The 16,550-nt window shown below is 41.8% G+C and overlaps 1 protein-coding gene across 2 annotated transcripts in view; it reads right to left on the reverse strand.

Moving 5' to 3' along the window:
* The window catches only part of PPP2R2A (protein phosphatase 2 regulatory subunit Balpha), an 83,998-nt gene extending 76,047 nt beyond the window's left edge, over positions 1 to 7,951 (reverse strand). The window contains exons 1-3 of one of the 2 annotated variants that reach the window (XM_065878419.1): positions 7,921 to 7,951; positions 7,749 to 7,823; positions 5,823 to 5,897 (exon numbers count right to left, since the gene is read on the reverse strand). In XM_065878419.1, the coding sequence (XP_065734491.1) occupies positions 5,823 to 5,897; positions 7,749 to 7,755 (82 nt within the window). In that variant the 5' untranslated portion in view covers positions 7,756 to 7,823; positions 7,921 to 7,951. Of the gene's footprint in view, positions 1 to 5,822; positions 5,898 to 6,295; positions 6,352 to 7,748; positions 7,824 to 7,920 lie in introns of those variants that run through there. The other variant, XM_065878418.1, reaches the window with a different exon arrangement.
* Positions 7,952 to 16,550: the final 8,599 nt, after the last annotated feature.

A 16,550-nucleotide genomic window follows, 5' to 3' on the forward strand; every position in this document is an offset into this window, starting at 1 on the left:
ATCTATTTATATTGTAGCATAAAACATACTGAATGGATTTAAAGCCCTCAAATTTTGTGTGATACCCCAAAGATTATTTGCTTCTCAAATTTTATTTATGTCCTTATTCAGGGAGTATTTAGACTCTCCCAATGAAAGTTTTTTTTTCCAAGAACCAGTCCGCAAGTCTAAGTCCAAAAATAAACAGGAAGCAGTGTTGAAAAAGATGCAATACGTTTGGATCCAAGTTTCACTGACTTCATGTAATAAAATCATACCCTAAAATAATATCCTATGAAAGAAAGTTTAAGAATGTCAAATATGGAGATGAGGAAAATTATACTTACATTAATTAATGAAAATAATAAAAATTTATTATTTAATACTTAATATTAAATAGTGATAATTTGCATTAAAATAACCATATTGGTTAATTTTTCCTTATCTTTCACCCAAAATTACACACTTCAGATTATCCACGTGTATTTGAATTTTTAATAATTTTATTTTCACAAGTAAAATTTGAACAAATTATCAGAAGTGCTACTGCAAAAAATCATGAGGAAAAACTCCTTACTGTTTCACATTAAAATGATGAACTTGGTTTTCTAGTTTGTTGAATCTAGACTTTAAAAACAAAACCAATAACATCTCTATTAGTAAATAACAAAGAACTGGGAAGGAGTCAAGTCATGCAAGTTATAAATGGGACAGCACTGGCCACATGTTGATGTTGGGTGATGGGAGTTCATTATACTATTCCATCTTCTTCCTGTAATGTTCAAAATCTCCATAATGAAGTTTTTTTAAAAATTCAAAAAGAACTAGCCAAATTTAAAAACAGGCAATTATTAGCTTCAGGGAAAATGAAGGGATGCACAAGAAATGAGCAACACTACAGTGTAGTACCGGCTCAGTAGAGAATATCTGCATCCTCGTAACAATGTAAGCACTGACTTCTAATTTAACCACAACATGTGATGTAACGCTGGGGCAAACGCACAAAAACGTCAACAGCTTAATCTTCATCTACCATGGAAGGAAGTCAATTGAAAATGTCTAAAATTGAAAGAAACAGAAATATAATTTTATTCACAAAAAATTTAATTAAGCCCAAGGGAAACAGCTAGAAGAAGGGTTCAACATAATTGCCTTTAGGAGAAGGGCTAAGGAGGATTAGGGAGTGAGTGTGGAAGGGATTGCCATTTTTCATTCTAAACCCTTTAGTATAGTATGGGATTTTTTAAAAACCTTTTTCATTGTGAAGTCTAACAAATATAGAAAATCAAAATCAAAACAACAATCTTCAGGTTAATCAGTTATTACAAACATCTGTACAACCACCATCCAGGTCAATTTGCCACCCCATGAGCCTTCCCAGAACCCCTGGCAATCACAACTGCCTATCACTGCTTAACGATAACCCCTGACCTGGCTTTTATAGTTAATTACTTTGTAGCTAATCTTTATAGAGTTTTACCAGCTTCATATGTGTCTCCAAATCTATGGTTTAATTCTAAATGTTTTTGAACTTTATATCTGTGGAATCAAAGAATATGTATAAAACATACACATACCATTTTCCTCACTTTGGCTGATGAGAAGTTTTTAATAGCCTTTAAAGACAATTGCCCAGTTTCCTCATTCTCCTACTCTCCCTTACTCATCATAAATATTCAAGTAATAACAATAGCTAAACCTTATTATGTGCTGGGTTTCTGTTTTAGGAATATTAACTCATTTAATCATCAAAACAAAATCCTAAGACAAGTTTTACTGTCATCCTCATTTTACAGAGGGGGAAAACAGGCACAAAGAGGCTGAGTTAACTTGCCCAAGATCACACAGCTAGTAGGTGGCTGCGCAGGATTCAAACCATGGACTTTGTGCTCTGACCTACCTTCTCATGGGAGAATAGCTATCAATAAAGGAAAACTAAAAGTACAGGATATGATAAAATGTTATTACTGTTAACTATGACGGTTAAAGTAAAAACTACATGAGAATGATTTTAGTGCCTCATCCTTCTCCCAAACAATTAGCTACATCAAAGGTAAACTACTTAAAGTGCCTGAAGAGCCGTGTGTGCACAGAATAAGTACCCCAACACAGGCTGTAACTGTCCTGAAGGGCTTACATGCCAAAAGACAATGAGAGTATCTGATCAAATGTCAAAATTCTGTCTTAGTTCTGTAATGTTATTTAAGGAAAAATTCTGAGCCTTGAGTAACTAAGTCCACTGTCTTATTTTTAAATTAAGGCCCCCAGAAAGTCTAACATCTCAAACAATTTAACTTACCAGTAATAATAATGTGGGGCTGTCTCTTTTCTAAGACATCTTTGAGAGTTAACAAGATTAAGAGTACAAGAACAACTGAAATCACCTAATCCAGTTCTGTTTTCTTAAGGCTAAGCATACTGGAACTCAGAGGAGTACTTACCCGAAGTGACATATACTAGTCTGTCGCTAGGATAGAAACCTAAGGTCTCCTCGCTTCTTTCTACTACACGGCTATATACCATCAGTCCACTTACAAAGCTGCCAAGTAAATAAATTCATGATTGCCAAAAGTATGTCTCAGTCATGCTACCTTTCACCCATACTTGTCCCCCTTCATAACCTCATTATAGTAAATTTTCTTCCTCCATTCAATAAATACTGGATACCTACTGTGTTCCAGGCTTTCTCTTAAGCATAGCAGTTTATATATAGAATGTCCCACATACAGCTTACAGTACAACAGTAGAGGTTTGGGGTACTAATACTATAAATACAAAGTGCTACGAAGGTAGATTCTTAAAATACTCCCAAAAAAGGGAGATGAGTAAAAGGGTTACAGGCATGACCTGAAGGATAAGAATGATCCTGATAAGAGAACTGTGGCAGGACTATCAGGCCTTCCAAGGTAGGAACAGCAAAAAAAAAAAAAAAAAAAAAAAATCACAAAGTCCCCAAAGTAAGAGTGTACAGGACTTGTGTGAAGAACTGTATCCATTTAGCTGGATCGTAAACCACACTAGCAAATAAACTTAGAGAAGTAGGGGCCATACCAGTGAGAAGTCTCACATTCTATACTAAAATATCTGAATGTAATTCATAAGCCTGTGGATACAGTGACCACTAAAGATTTCTGAGGAAAATAAAACTGGGATGGCATTTAAGATTAACTTAGAAGCAAAACATGACAAGAAGCAGGGAATCATTTAGGAAGTTAGAGCAATCCTGATGAGAGATACTGAGAACCTTAACCAAGGTAAAAGTGGGTATGGAAAGAAGATTAAAGCATTACAGAAGTAAAAAGAGTATGCCATGACAGCTGAATACATGTAGGAGGGGAAAGACAATTTGGTGCCTTTGATGGAAAAGAACTTAGGATGTACTGTTAACAGAAAACAGGCAAGCTAAACTAAAGGTTGAGCCAGATGTAACCCATTTAGAGACTATAATCTAAACCAAGGGGGAAATGTATTAATCTTACTTTATTTCAGAAAAGTAAACCTTCTCTTAGTAAAATAAACATAATAGACTATGATGTGCAAACTACAGTATGCAAAAAACCCAAATTAAAGCTGCATAACTTGAAAATTGGGTGCTTTTTATACTTATTGCATTTGTATAGACATAGGTACTAGAATAAATCATGTTTCTATTAAAATATACATACCAAGCTTCAGCATAAGATACTAGGAATGCACTGTATGTTAAAAGTAATATTTAACAACCACAGATGAAAATTATTTAATGAATCAGTTGCAAAATGCAGTTACTAAATATTAGCAGAAGAAAATTACCACTGATCCATCATACATGTCACAAACTATCATTTGGTTCAGTTAAGTTTGGAATCATCAATTTCTTCTGATTAAATCAAATGCATGTGGTCTTTGCCTGTTTAACAGTGAACTACGCACAGGGTTTGTATTCTAGACACCTTGGAGCCCTAGTGCTCAGCATTTAGGAGGCCCCTAGAAGATCTTTGATAAAGGGAATAAATGGACATCAACAAAGGAATGTTTTTCAAGTATACAGCACTTTTATAACTTGGCGAGTATTACACAACAGCACAGAACTAATGATCCAATATCTGAGTGCCTACTGTTCAATAGGTAATGGAATTACAAAATGATTAACACATGACTCCTCCCTTCAACTTAGGATTTATTTCTCTGAACAAGCCAAACACCACAGGCTTCATCAGAAGACCCTGATTTACACTATTTGTATGACCATCAGTGAGTCTCTTAACTGCTTTAAGCTTCCAGTTTCTCATCTGAAAAACAGATGAGGATTCAATAGAAAGAAATGTGAGAGTGCTCTGTATCAGAAGTACAATGTATGCCAGTTGGCTCCCCACACAATTCAGCAAACTGATCAGGTACTTAATTAAGAATGACATTGAGGACTTCCCTGGTGGCACAGTGGTGAAGAATCCGCCTGCCAATGTAGGAGACACGGGTTCGAGCCCTGGTCCGGCAAGACCCCACATGCCGTGGGGCAACTAAGCCCGTGCGCTACAACTACTGAGCCTGCGCTCTAGAGCCTGCGAACCACAACTACTGAGCCCGCGTGCCACAACTACTGAAGCCCGCGGGCCTAGAGCCCGTGCTCCACAACAAGAGAAGCCACCGCAATGTGAAGCCTGCGCACCGCAACGAAGAGTAGCCCCCGCTCGCCACAACTAGAGAAAACCCGTGCGCAGCAACGAAGACCCAACGCAGCCAAAATTTTAAAAATATAAATAAATTTTAAAATTAAAAAAAAAAAACAAAAACGAATAACACTGACACAAGCAAATCCAAGCATTCAACTGGCTCAACACAAGGCCATCATCCTACCATGGCCTTGGAAAAACCCTCAAAACAAACAGTACACTGACCGTAAGTCAGAAACAGGATCTTATTATGAGGACAACACATTCTAGAGACAGATAATTTATAAATTTTCACTAGACAAATTTTTGAAAATTAAAAGTACATATTTTAATTTATCTGAGTATTAGAAAATTCCTACTGTAATTCAAACACACAATACTATTAAAATTCAAACTTTAATATTTCTGAACAATGAAATAATAAAACTACTTTATTGAATATAATGTCTCCTCCATCTCAAGACTTCCTCCATCTAAGACCATCTCAAATGAATGCAAAATCCTAAAGTTTCAAAACTAGAATTTTGAAATACACTAATAAACAAATCTGGGGGAAAACTAAAGCCCTTCCACTGATCAAATCCAGCTTCAAAATACACAACAATAAGCTCTCCAGAAGACATGCTATATATCTATAACACCGTTATTTTCTTATCCACCTAAGTTAATCTTTATAAGATGATTAGATGCATTATTTCTTCACAGAATATGCCAATCAACACCACACTCTCATAGTAGGCAAGTGCAAAAAAACTAAAAATCTCCCCTCAAAAATGGAAGATGCTATCAAGAATATTTCTGAGCTAAATATTGATGGCACCTATTTCAACTAAATTATCTAAAAGCAGTGTACAACCATGAAAATGCATCACCATTTATTTGTACGTGAAATTTACACAGCAAGGACACCTTCACCGCATGGACCTTAGATTTTTCTTGTGACGGTTTTATATATATCATCATCTAGTGCTCCTTATTTTATTCAGGAAAAAAAAAAACACGGCATAAGTGATAAAAGATTTAAGATTATCTTCCAGAAAGGTGACTTTTAAAACTGTTCTTTCCCTGCTTGGACAACAAACATAAAATGTTCTTAAACTAGAACAGACTCAGCTGAAAGGAAATCCTTCAGCAACAGAGATTTTGGAAAGATTCTATATCCAAATTCTGCATTATTAAATGCTTTCTTACCTTCTGCTACATCATCATCTACTGCTCCTTTCACCTGAGAAAAACACCACTGAATATCATTCCCTCCTCCAGCTCCTGGAAAAAGAAAACATACCAATTAAAACTGAGTCCTACTCATGTTTACTCTCATAAACAGAGATGGCATCCATAGTTGGCATGATACTAACAGCCTGGTACTGCCAACACATACAACCACCACCCCACAGCACTAATTTGGAAAAAGGTTAGTCCCCAATAGTTGGTATTGCATTAAAAAAGAGAGAGAGATTCCAGGTCTGAAATATTTAAAGGCCATGTACTATCGTTACCACTGTACATCAGTTCAAAAGTTCCCTTCCATTTTCCCTTCCCCTCAAACACAGTAAAAGCCTTACTTCAAGCAAGACCTACCAGAAAAAAGTAAATACCGAAAGTTAAAGAGTTTTCCTTTAAGGCTACAAAAGGCTGCAGGAGAGTTAATAAGGTTAAGCTACCATAAAACACGGAACGAAGAGAAAACTTCAGGAACATTACTGCCTGGGTGAGGAGCGATGATTCATATGAACCCTATCACCACAGCGCACATACAGCAAACACAACCTCACCACCCATTTCTTTGCAGTTCATTACCAGCAAATCACTGGCTCCAGAGAGGAAAAGAAACTGAATTGAATGTTGGTGAAGAGATTGCCAAAAGGAAGCTTGGTTTGCCTCCCTTCACCTAATCCGTCAGAATCCAAAGGACCTGGCAAAGAATTAATTTCGCTCATTTGTCATCATCTTGGGCAGAACAATTTTAATTTCACTTAATCATTCAACAAGGCCAAAAAACAACTTATGCATAGCAAACCCTAAGTCAATCCAATATGTTAACTTTTTTACAGGTTTAATTATCTATCTAAATATTGATAAAAGCACGGAAAACTGGTTTAGTCCCTGAATGTTTCCATTTCACTGCCAAGCAGGGAGGGGGCAATGTCCTGGATCTATGGAGAAAGAAACTGAATCTAGATCTAGGACTGATTCTACTAGATGAAGGAAGATATTCAGCAACACCAAAATATACAAAAATTATCCTCGAAGCAATTACCTTTCTCTTCCTTCACCTCCATTCCTTGCTAAATATTCCAACCTGGTTTTCTCTCTGCATCTCCCCCCCTCCGCCCCAAGCTTTTACCTAAATCTCTCTCCTCTTGGCTATTTATATCTCTGAGCTCCACAACTATTTTAACTAACTCCATGAAACCCTTTTGGGAAAAGGACATCTGCACAAAAGCTAACATGCAAAACGGAAAGTTAAAATTACATTTTTCACGCAACTCGCTGTATTAGAGGCCTTGCACTCTTTGGACCTAAAGGGTAAAAAAAAACGAAAGGGAGATGGTTCCAGACAAAAAAAAAAAATTCAGGCTTACAGTCTCAAAAATATACGTACCCACAGTGGAAAGAAATACACGTTATGTCCCCATTGTATTTCAACTTATAAAGCACTCTTCCTTCTCAGTGCAAAATATATTTATTTGTAGGAACACCCAAAAAGGCTTGCAGCAGGGAGAAACAGAGGAACTAAAGGAAGGAAGAGCCGCAGAAAAGCCCCCTGGGGGGGGGCGGGGGCGGAGGTTCCACCGGGCTCCCAAGCGCAGGGACGAATCGGCACTCGCCCCTACCCCGCCCCACCCACGCCTTACCCCTCAGCTCGCCGGCACACACCCCACCCCCACCCATGCCCAGGCTTCAGCCCTCATGTTCAAAGCCATTTCGATACCACAGCGACCACTCGCCTCTCCAGAACCCGCCCCACCCCCACCCCAGCCCACTTGACCAATTCCCTGAAATCCCAGGGGTGCCCCGTGGCTCTCCGAGAGGCGCAAGCAGTCGCTAGGGGGTGATGGGGGGAGGAGGAAGGAAGCGGTGCCTTGTCAGTGGAGAGGGTGATTTCTCCTTTACCTGCCATGTTGCGCTGCAAATGGTGACCCTGCTGGGTTCCTCGGGGTCTCCGCTTCCTGAACTCACCCCCCTCACCTGGGGATGGGGGGGTAGAGAGGGCGGATGGCGGCGGATGGCACCTGTGGGGGGAGGGGGCGGGGGTCGGGGGAGAAGGAAGGAGGGGCTGGCAAACCAGCCGGCGGGATGGTGGATTTCACTCTTGGTCTTCCCCACTCTTGCTCCTTCTCCAGCGGCGGCGGCGGCGGCTACGACAGCGACGGCGGCGGCGGCAGCGGCAGGGCAGGCGACTCCACTTTCAAAATGGCGCCGGCTGGCCTGGCCAGTGACGTCACCAGGAGGGCGGAGCCGCAGGCCTGGGCCGGAGGGGCGGGGCGGGGCGAGGGCTGGAGCGAGGAGCGGAGGGGGAGGGGCGGGGAGCGGCCCGGCGGGCTCCTGGCCCCGCCCCTTCCCGCCTAGCCCCGCCCCTTCCCGCCTAGCCCCTCCTGCTGCGTCCCCTCCGGCCTGGCCCAGGCGCTCCCTGTCTCAGGCGGTTCCCCCTCTGCCCGCCCTGCCAGTCCCAGTCCGAGGTCCTGCTGCACATCGGTGCCCACACCGTCGCGCCAGTGCCTGGACTCTGGGGCCGGCTCAATGGTCCAGTTAACGTGGTCGCTCGTAGAGATTGGTGGGGGTCTTGTGTCTTTGCAGAGAATACCCGTACTGTATGGCTACTTAAAATAATGACACTGCGGGGCAGCCCCGCGGCCAGTGAAATACAGGGACGGTAGCACTGACTCGTTGCTCAGCCAAGGTGAAAGTTCGCGGATCTGAGGAGGACGTAGCTGGGCTGGTGCCATCTGGGTGAATTAAATTACCTTCTCATGGGCCCTGGAACTGAGGCGAGAGCCCTTGGCAAAGGAAGGCAGTTAAGAATGGTTTCAAAAAAGAAAACTCAGTTTGCTAGCAGCAGAATATGCCCGAAAGGGTGGCCCAGGTCTGTCCGGCCAAAAGTGTAGAAATAGTAGTTAAGATGGGCTCTGAAGCCAGGATGCCAAATGCTGACTCCACGCACGAGATGAGGGTAACAATCCTACCTTATAGAATTGTTTCGAAGGTTAAATGACTTAATTTGAGTACATGATAAACGTTAGCTGCAGTTATTATTAGATTTGTATTGAAAGCATCTTCAGTGGAGTTAAAGGGTATAAGGAAAAAAATAAACTGGAAACATCAGTCAAGAGGGGATGTGTACTTCTTTCAAAGACGCACTAAAGATGCAGTCACTATATACTGTACACTTTACATATCTCACTTACTCTCCACAATATTCCTGTAAGATAGAGAACCACAATTTCCACATGAAAACTGTGAAAACATCCAGGATTTAACCTTCAGGCAGAAAGGAGTGATAAGGCATTCAGAGATCAAGGAGAAGTTTATGATTATTTACACTTCCTCTCCATTATCTCCACTTTCTGCCTTATTCTGTTGTTTTTTTTTTTCTGGTACGCGGGCCTGTCACTGTTGTGGCCTCTCCCGTTGAGGAGCGCAGGCTCAGCGGCCATGGCTCACGGGCCCAGCCGCTCCGCAGCATGTGGGATCTTCCCGGACTGGGGCACGAACCCGCGTCCCCTGCATCGGCAGGCGGACTCTCAGCCACTGCGCCACCAGAGAAGCCCTCTGCCTTATTCTTGATCTGCGGAGCAGTTCGGTTTCAAAATTCCTCCACGGTGGAACAGCTGCACCGTTGTATTATTATTCCTCCGTTTCTACGTTAATATTTTTCATCTAACCAATGAACAAACCAAAACTAAAAATCCACCCTGTATCTGTCATCTCTCAGCTACCTGAAAGATACAAAACTTTAATGCAGTGTGTGCGGTACTGACTTCTATTTTGGTTGATTTCGTAAATGTATTTCTCTGGATATGCCTTTATTCTTTGTTTTCCTTTTCATGTTCTCTGCCCTTGTTCGATAGCTCAATCCTATGCTCTCTAAAAAACCTTAACCAGAAAAGAGAGAATAGATCATTAAACTAGAGGACTGGCACCCCTATACACAAGTCGTTTTTCTTTTTTATGCTTCATTTTTTGCCATGTGTTAAGATTTGTGTCTTCACACTTCCTGAAAAATGATTTGGTCTACATAAACGATTTGTTCTTCTTAGGCACCAAAGAGCTTGCCTAGAAACTGGGATAATTTTAACAAAAGTTCATATAGCACTGACTATGTGCTGTGTGCTGTTCTAAGAACATTACATAGAGTCTTGAAAGTACTACATGTCTGTGGAAGCTGAGATGAGCCTAATAAGCAAGGATCAGTGCCCTCTGGAGCCCTGGTATGAGTGACCTGGCACTTTTTGACCCTGGGCAGTCTTTTCGGTGGACCACAAACTCCCTCCCTTTCCTTTGAATGGCACTTAGGAAGAGAGGCCAGAAGACCCATTAGCCCAAAGACAAGAGTTGCTCTTGTTCATCTCTCTGTCCTTATCTTACATTCTATCTTCCATCCTCTGCACTATGGCTCTGTCCCTGCTACTTCACAGAAACAGTTTCTGTCAAGGTCATTAACGATCTTCAAGTTACCAAATGCAATGGTCACTTCTTTGGTTTTCTCTTTCTCTCCTTCCCCAAAGCATTTGAAGCTGCTGATCACCCCATGCTTAATGAGACCCTTTTTTTCTTGACACATTATTGGTTCCCTCCAAACTTTCTAGGCACCCCTTTCAGCTTCCTTTGCTGGCTCCTCCTCTCAGACCACCCTCTAAATATTAAGGCAATCCTGTCTCTCTGGGTCTTCTTCTCTAATTTTACACTCTTTTGGGCAACTTCATTCAGTATTTACAGATATTTACAGGTGTAAATACCATGTATTTACCAGTGACTGCCAAATCTAGATCTCCAGCTCTGTTCTTGCCTTGGAGCTGCAGACACACACCTCTACTTGCCTACGTGACATTTCTACAGATGTCCAATAAACATTTCAAACAAGGGACTTCCCTGGTGGTGCAGTGGTTAAGAATCCACCCTGCCAATGCAGGAGATTAGGGTTCAAGCCTTGGTCCAGGAGGATCTCACATGCTGCAGAGCAACTAAGCCCGTGTGCCACAACTTCTGAGCCTGTGAGCCACAGCTACTGCGCCTGCATGCCATAACTACTGAAGCCTGCGCACCTAGAGCCCGTATTCAGCAACAAAGAGAAGCCACCGCAATGAGAAGCCCGTGCACCGCAAAAGAGTAGCCCCCGCTCGCCACAACTAGAGAAAGCCCGCGCACAGCAATGAAGACCCAACGCAGCCAGAATAAATAAATTAATTAATTAAATTTATTTTTAAAAAAATTTCAAACAAGCACTGCCAGAATATAAGTCTGTGTCCCCTCAATACCTTGGCAGACACTGTCACTTTCCTGGAACATCACCATCCACTCACCCCACCCCCACCCACATGCCCATCCCTCTTTCCTTCCTCAGCCAACAAAACGCTTTCTGATTATTTTAAAACCAATGTAGAGACTTCCCTCGTGGTCCAGCGGTTAAGACTCTGCGCTCCGACTGCTGGGGGCCTGGGTTCAATCCCTCGTCAGGGAACTAGATCCTGCATTTCACAACTAAGAGTCCACATGCCGCAACTAAAAGGATCCCAAACGCCCACAACTAAATGATCCTGCGTGGGGACTTCCCTGGTGGTCCAGTGGTTAAGAATCCACCTTCCAACACAGAGGACGTGGGTTTGATCCCTGGTCAGGGAACTAAGATCCCACATGCCATGGGGCAACTGAGCCTGCACGCCACAACTAGAGAGTCTGAGTGCCACAACTAGAGAGAAGCCTGCACGCCGCAACGAAAGATCCCGCGTGCCGCAACTAAGACCCAGTGCAGCCAAAATAAATAAATAAATATTAAAAACAAACCAAAAAATGTAGATGTAACTACCTCCAGGAAGGCTTCCCTGATATTTTCCCCATTCCCTACCCACCTTAAGCTGTGTTAGATGCGCTTCCAAAATATTCTCATAAAATCTAATGCACTGGGGCTTCCCTGGTGGCACAGTGGCTAGGAAACCGCCTGCCAGTGCAGGGGACACAGGTTCGAGCCCTGGTCCGGGAAGATCCCACATGCTGTGGAGCAACTAAGCCCGTGCACCACAGCTACTGAGCCTGTGCTCTAGAACCCACGGGCCACAAGTACTGAAGCCCGTGTACCTAGAGTCCGTGCTCCGCAACGAAGAGTAGCCCCTGCTGGCCGCAACTAGAGAAAGCCGGTGTGTGGCAACAAAGACCCAATACAGCCAAAAATAACCAAATAAATTTAAAAATAATAAATTTATTTTAAAAAATCTAATGCACTTCTCTCTTACCAGATCATGTTAGAATTATCTAAATATGTGTCTGTTACTAGACTGAGTTCTGTGAGGGTAGGAAGTTGTCATATTCACCTCCATATCATAAGCCACATAATTTGTTGGATTGATGGATGAGTGAATAAATCTCTCTGGCTTGGGAAGAAAACCACTGACATGTTGGCTCCTTATCACTTAATGTATCATAAGTGTTTTCCCTCACCCTTCTTAATCCTGGAAGAAAGAGACATTTTACAAATTATCTTGGCCATGCTGATCTGTATTTATTAGGCAATAGCTGGCTAAAGATGTAAGTTACTTATACGCAGAGTCATCCACACTACTTCCAACTGATCCTTTGTCCCCGAATACATATTATCTAAGAGAATCCCATAGGACACCATTCCCTCACCAACATGAACCACGTGCTATTATGCAAGCATTTTTCCATGTGAGCCTGAGCCAGAACTTCAACAACTGACTACGCGTCAGATGCACAAAGTAATAGTTCCTAGCAGAGCTGGGTTCAGCTTAGGTACACCAAGAGGAAAACTCCCTCTGGGTTTTCCTGATGACGTCCTTCAGTCTGTAAGGCCTGGAGGTGTTTTGCTTCCAATCTGAGCTGAAAGGCACTAAAGGACACCTACAACCTCACCAGCAGAACGGAGTTAACGGGACTCACCCGTGGGTTTTTGCAAGAAGGCTTTTTAAAGAATGTTATATGATGAGAGGAGAATCACTTGAAAGTTGTTCTTTTCCTTGGAGTTAAGATGAACACAAACCTCCTCCACAGTAAGTAGAAGTGGCACTTAGATTCTCCTCTAGGCGGTTAGAACTTGGGGTGTCTAGGAAAAACCATCAACTCAAAGGTAAAAGGCGAGGTCCCTGGGACTTCCCTGGCAGTCCAGTGGCTAGGACTCTGCACTTCCTCTGCAGTGGGCACAGGTTCTATCCCTGATCGGGGAACTAATATCCTGCATGCCATGTGGTGAGGCCAAAAAATAAATAAATAAAATAAAAATAAAAGAGAGAGGTCCCTGATTAGAAAATGATATCGTTTAGGAACTATATTCAATATCCTGTGATAAACCATAATGGAAAAGAATATGAAAAAGAATACATTTATATGCATAGCTGAATCACTTTGCTGTATATCAGAAATTAACACATTATAAATCAACTATACTTGAATAAAATAAATTTTCAAAAGAGAAAATGATATGGTTTAAAACACTGGCAAACCCGTCAGAGCCATGCTTTCTGATATGGAACAGGTTCAAGGGCTTTACAGGGAATAACATAAGCAGATGTCAGCTTTTTATATAATTTCTTAATATCTATAAATTCGGCCTGGAAGACAGTTTCCCAAGACTCTGCAGAGTCTAGACTATAATGACAATTCACCCCACAATGTTCAAGGTGTAGAACTCACTATGAAATCACCAAAATATCCTACACTAGCAGGTGTTTAAGAAAAACAATAGTGAATCCACCAGGAGGATTATTATGTCATCAAACATTTGGGAAAACAGAGGAAATTGCTTGTGCTTTAGGAAAAGGATACAAAATACTGATACAATATGATCAAAGTAGTACAACAAACATACACGAGATATGCAGAGTCGAAAATACAAAGGAAATGCACAAGGTGCTCACAGAAATGTCTCTGGGCAGTGGCACAATGAGTAATTTTTTCCCCTTTGACATTTGCATTTCTCCAAATATTCTATAGTCTGTATATATTAGGGAAAAGAATAAACTTAATTTTAAGATCCATTCTAATGCTTGTAGTAGAGCATGATGATAAAGTCTATGTTCCAGATTTCCCACATTAAAGTAAAGGTTGTAGTCCATTATAACTGTATACACAGATGTGATTTAATCCATGGCTTTACCCTAAAACCGAGAAATTTCTGTTTTGGTCTTTTAACATTATGTATATTTAAAGATGAAGGAAAGATTAGTAAATTCATGCCATTACCTTCTGTTTATAAATTGCAACCAAAAATCTTGTCTTATGCTTTCATGGGAGGTACGGTCTATAAATATACAGCCTGAAATCTCCTTGGTGTGAAATGTAAACTTTATAAAATTAAACATTATCTCTGAAATCTACTTTCAGTGTTGTTTATTAAATGATCATAAATGCTCTGTAACATAGACAAAGTATTATTCAAAAGGCCTATTTGCTTGAAGTATGTCTATTTCCATGCTGTAGATCTTCAAGGTGGCATTTGAGTTTAGCTATGGCACCAGTACATGTTTTATGCTTAAATAACGGAAATGTATAGGCTGAAAGTTGAAAGGAAATTCACACTAACTAGCCCAGTTCTCACAATGGATACTTGAATTTCCTATTCAAGATGCCCTCCAGTGTTCATTCAGCCTTTGATTAAAAACTTCCAACTAACCAAGGACTAAAATCTATTCTATTCTTAGATGGTTATAATCACTAAGTCATTCTTCCCTGTATTGTACAGAAATGTACCTCACTGCAGCTGTATTCTGCAGAGTCTGGCTCTCCCATCTGGGACCTCTTCAACTTGAACACAAAAGTGGTTTAGATATTGGAATATAATCATGTCTTCCAAATTTTCTCTTCTCCACAGTAATTAACTTAGCTTATTCAAAGCTTCCTTCCTTGATCCAGCTTTGATCTATGTATCAGTGTATTATCTCAGTCAATATCCTCTGCATATAGTCTAACTGTTCCAAACTGTCATATAATGATGCCCAGAGCTAAATATAACGATGCAGGCCTGACAATTACCCATCTGAGTGAAACCGTTACCTGCCCTCTTCTGCAAACCATATTTCCATTAGCCAAGAGTCCACTGGATTTGACAATCACATACTGTGATCTGGGCCCTTTTCCCTGCATAGCTGTTAACACATACACAAGTTCCTTAATCTTTTTTCCCAGTGGTTCTTTTTTTGGATTGATACATAATCTCTGGAACATAGTAGGAACTTGATAAATATTTGGATAAACAAATAGAAGGTTTTATCTTATTCTCTATTAATTGTTTCCTTCATAATTGAGATTTTATTGGTAATAACTTGATCAGTTCATAGAAATTATGAATAATTTGTAAGAAAACCTAAAAAGCCATGTGGTTATAATTCTTCCTACAGAATTATTCCAAATACTTGTCAGCTTAAAATTTGGTAGCAAAATGGGTTTTTTAAATTATATTTTAAATTTATTTATTTCATCTTATTTATTTTTGCCTGCGTTAGGTCTTCGTTGTTGTGCGTGGGCTTTCTCTAGTTGCTGCCACCAGGGGCTACTCTTCGTTGCGGTGCACGGGCTTCTCAGTGCGGTAGCTTCTCCTGTTGTGGAGCACGGGCTTTAGGCACGCGGGCTTCAGTAGTTGTGGAGCACAGGCTTCAGTAGTTGTGGTGCTCGCGCTTTGTTGCTCCGTGACATGTGGGATCTTCCCCGACCAGGGCTCGAATCCATATCCCCTGCATGGGCAGGCGGATTCTTAACCACTGCGCCACCAGGGAAGCCCGCAAAATGCTTTTTAAACAAGGATGTCAAATATATTATCTTAAGGTATTGATAAATTCTTACATCTGGAGCCCCCTGATTCCATGATTATCAGTCATACTACATGCTCAAAACTTTATACATTACACATTAACAAATTATTAGGAAAAAGTGGACTACCACACCCAAAGATATTACTGCTAGCTCATATGTCTGACAGGGGTGCCTCTTTTTTTTTTCTCTCTTTTTTGACCACACCACATGGCTTGTGGGATCTCAGTTCCCCAACCAGGGATTGAACCCTGGCCCCAGGCAGTGGAAATGCTGAGCCCTAACCACTGGATCGCTAGGGAATTCCCAGGGGATGCCTCTTAAAAAGAGTTTTCGAGGGCTTCCCTGGTGGCGCAGTGGTTGAGAGTCCGCCTGCCGATGCAGGGGACACGGGCTCGTGTCCCGGTCCGGGAAGATCCCACATGCCAAGGAGCGGCTGGGCCCATGAGCCATGGCCGCAGAGCCTGCGTGTCCGGAGCCTGTGCTCCGCAACGGGAGAGGCCACAACAGTGAGAGGCGCGCATACAGCAAAAAAAAAAAAAAAAAAAAGAGCTTTCGGGACTTCCCCGGTGATCCAGTAGTTAAGACTTCCCCTTCCAATGCAGGGGGTGAGGGTTCGATCCCTGGTCGGGGAGCTAAGATCCCACATGCCTCGTGGCCAAATATCCAAAACATAAAACAGAAGCAATATTGTAACAAATTCAATAAAGACTAAAAATGGTCCACTTCAAAAACAAAAATCTGGGCTTCCCTGGTGGTGCAGTGGTTAAGAATTCGCCTGCCAATGCAGGGGACATGGGTTCGAGCCCTGGTCGGGGAAGATCCCACATGCCACGGAGCAACTAAGCCCGTGCACCCCAACTACTGAGCCTGCGCTCTAGAGCCCGCGAGCCACAGCTACTGAAGCCTACGTGCCTAGAGCCCATGTTCTGCAACAAGAGA

The sequence above is a fragment of the Phocoena phocoena genome, chromosome 6 (assembly GCF_963924675.1).
Source record: "Phocoena phocoena chromosome 6, mPhoPho1.1, whole genome shotgun sequence".
In the NCBI taxonomy this organism is placed as follows: Eukaryota; Metazoa; Chordata; class Mammalia; order Artiodactyla; family Phocoenidae; genus Phocoena; species Phocoena phocoena.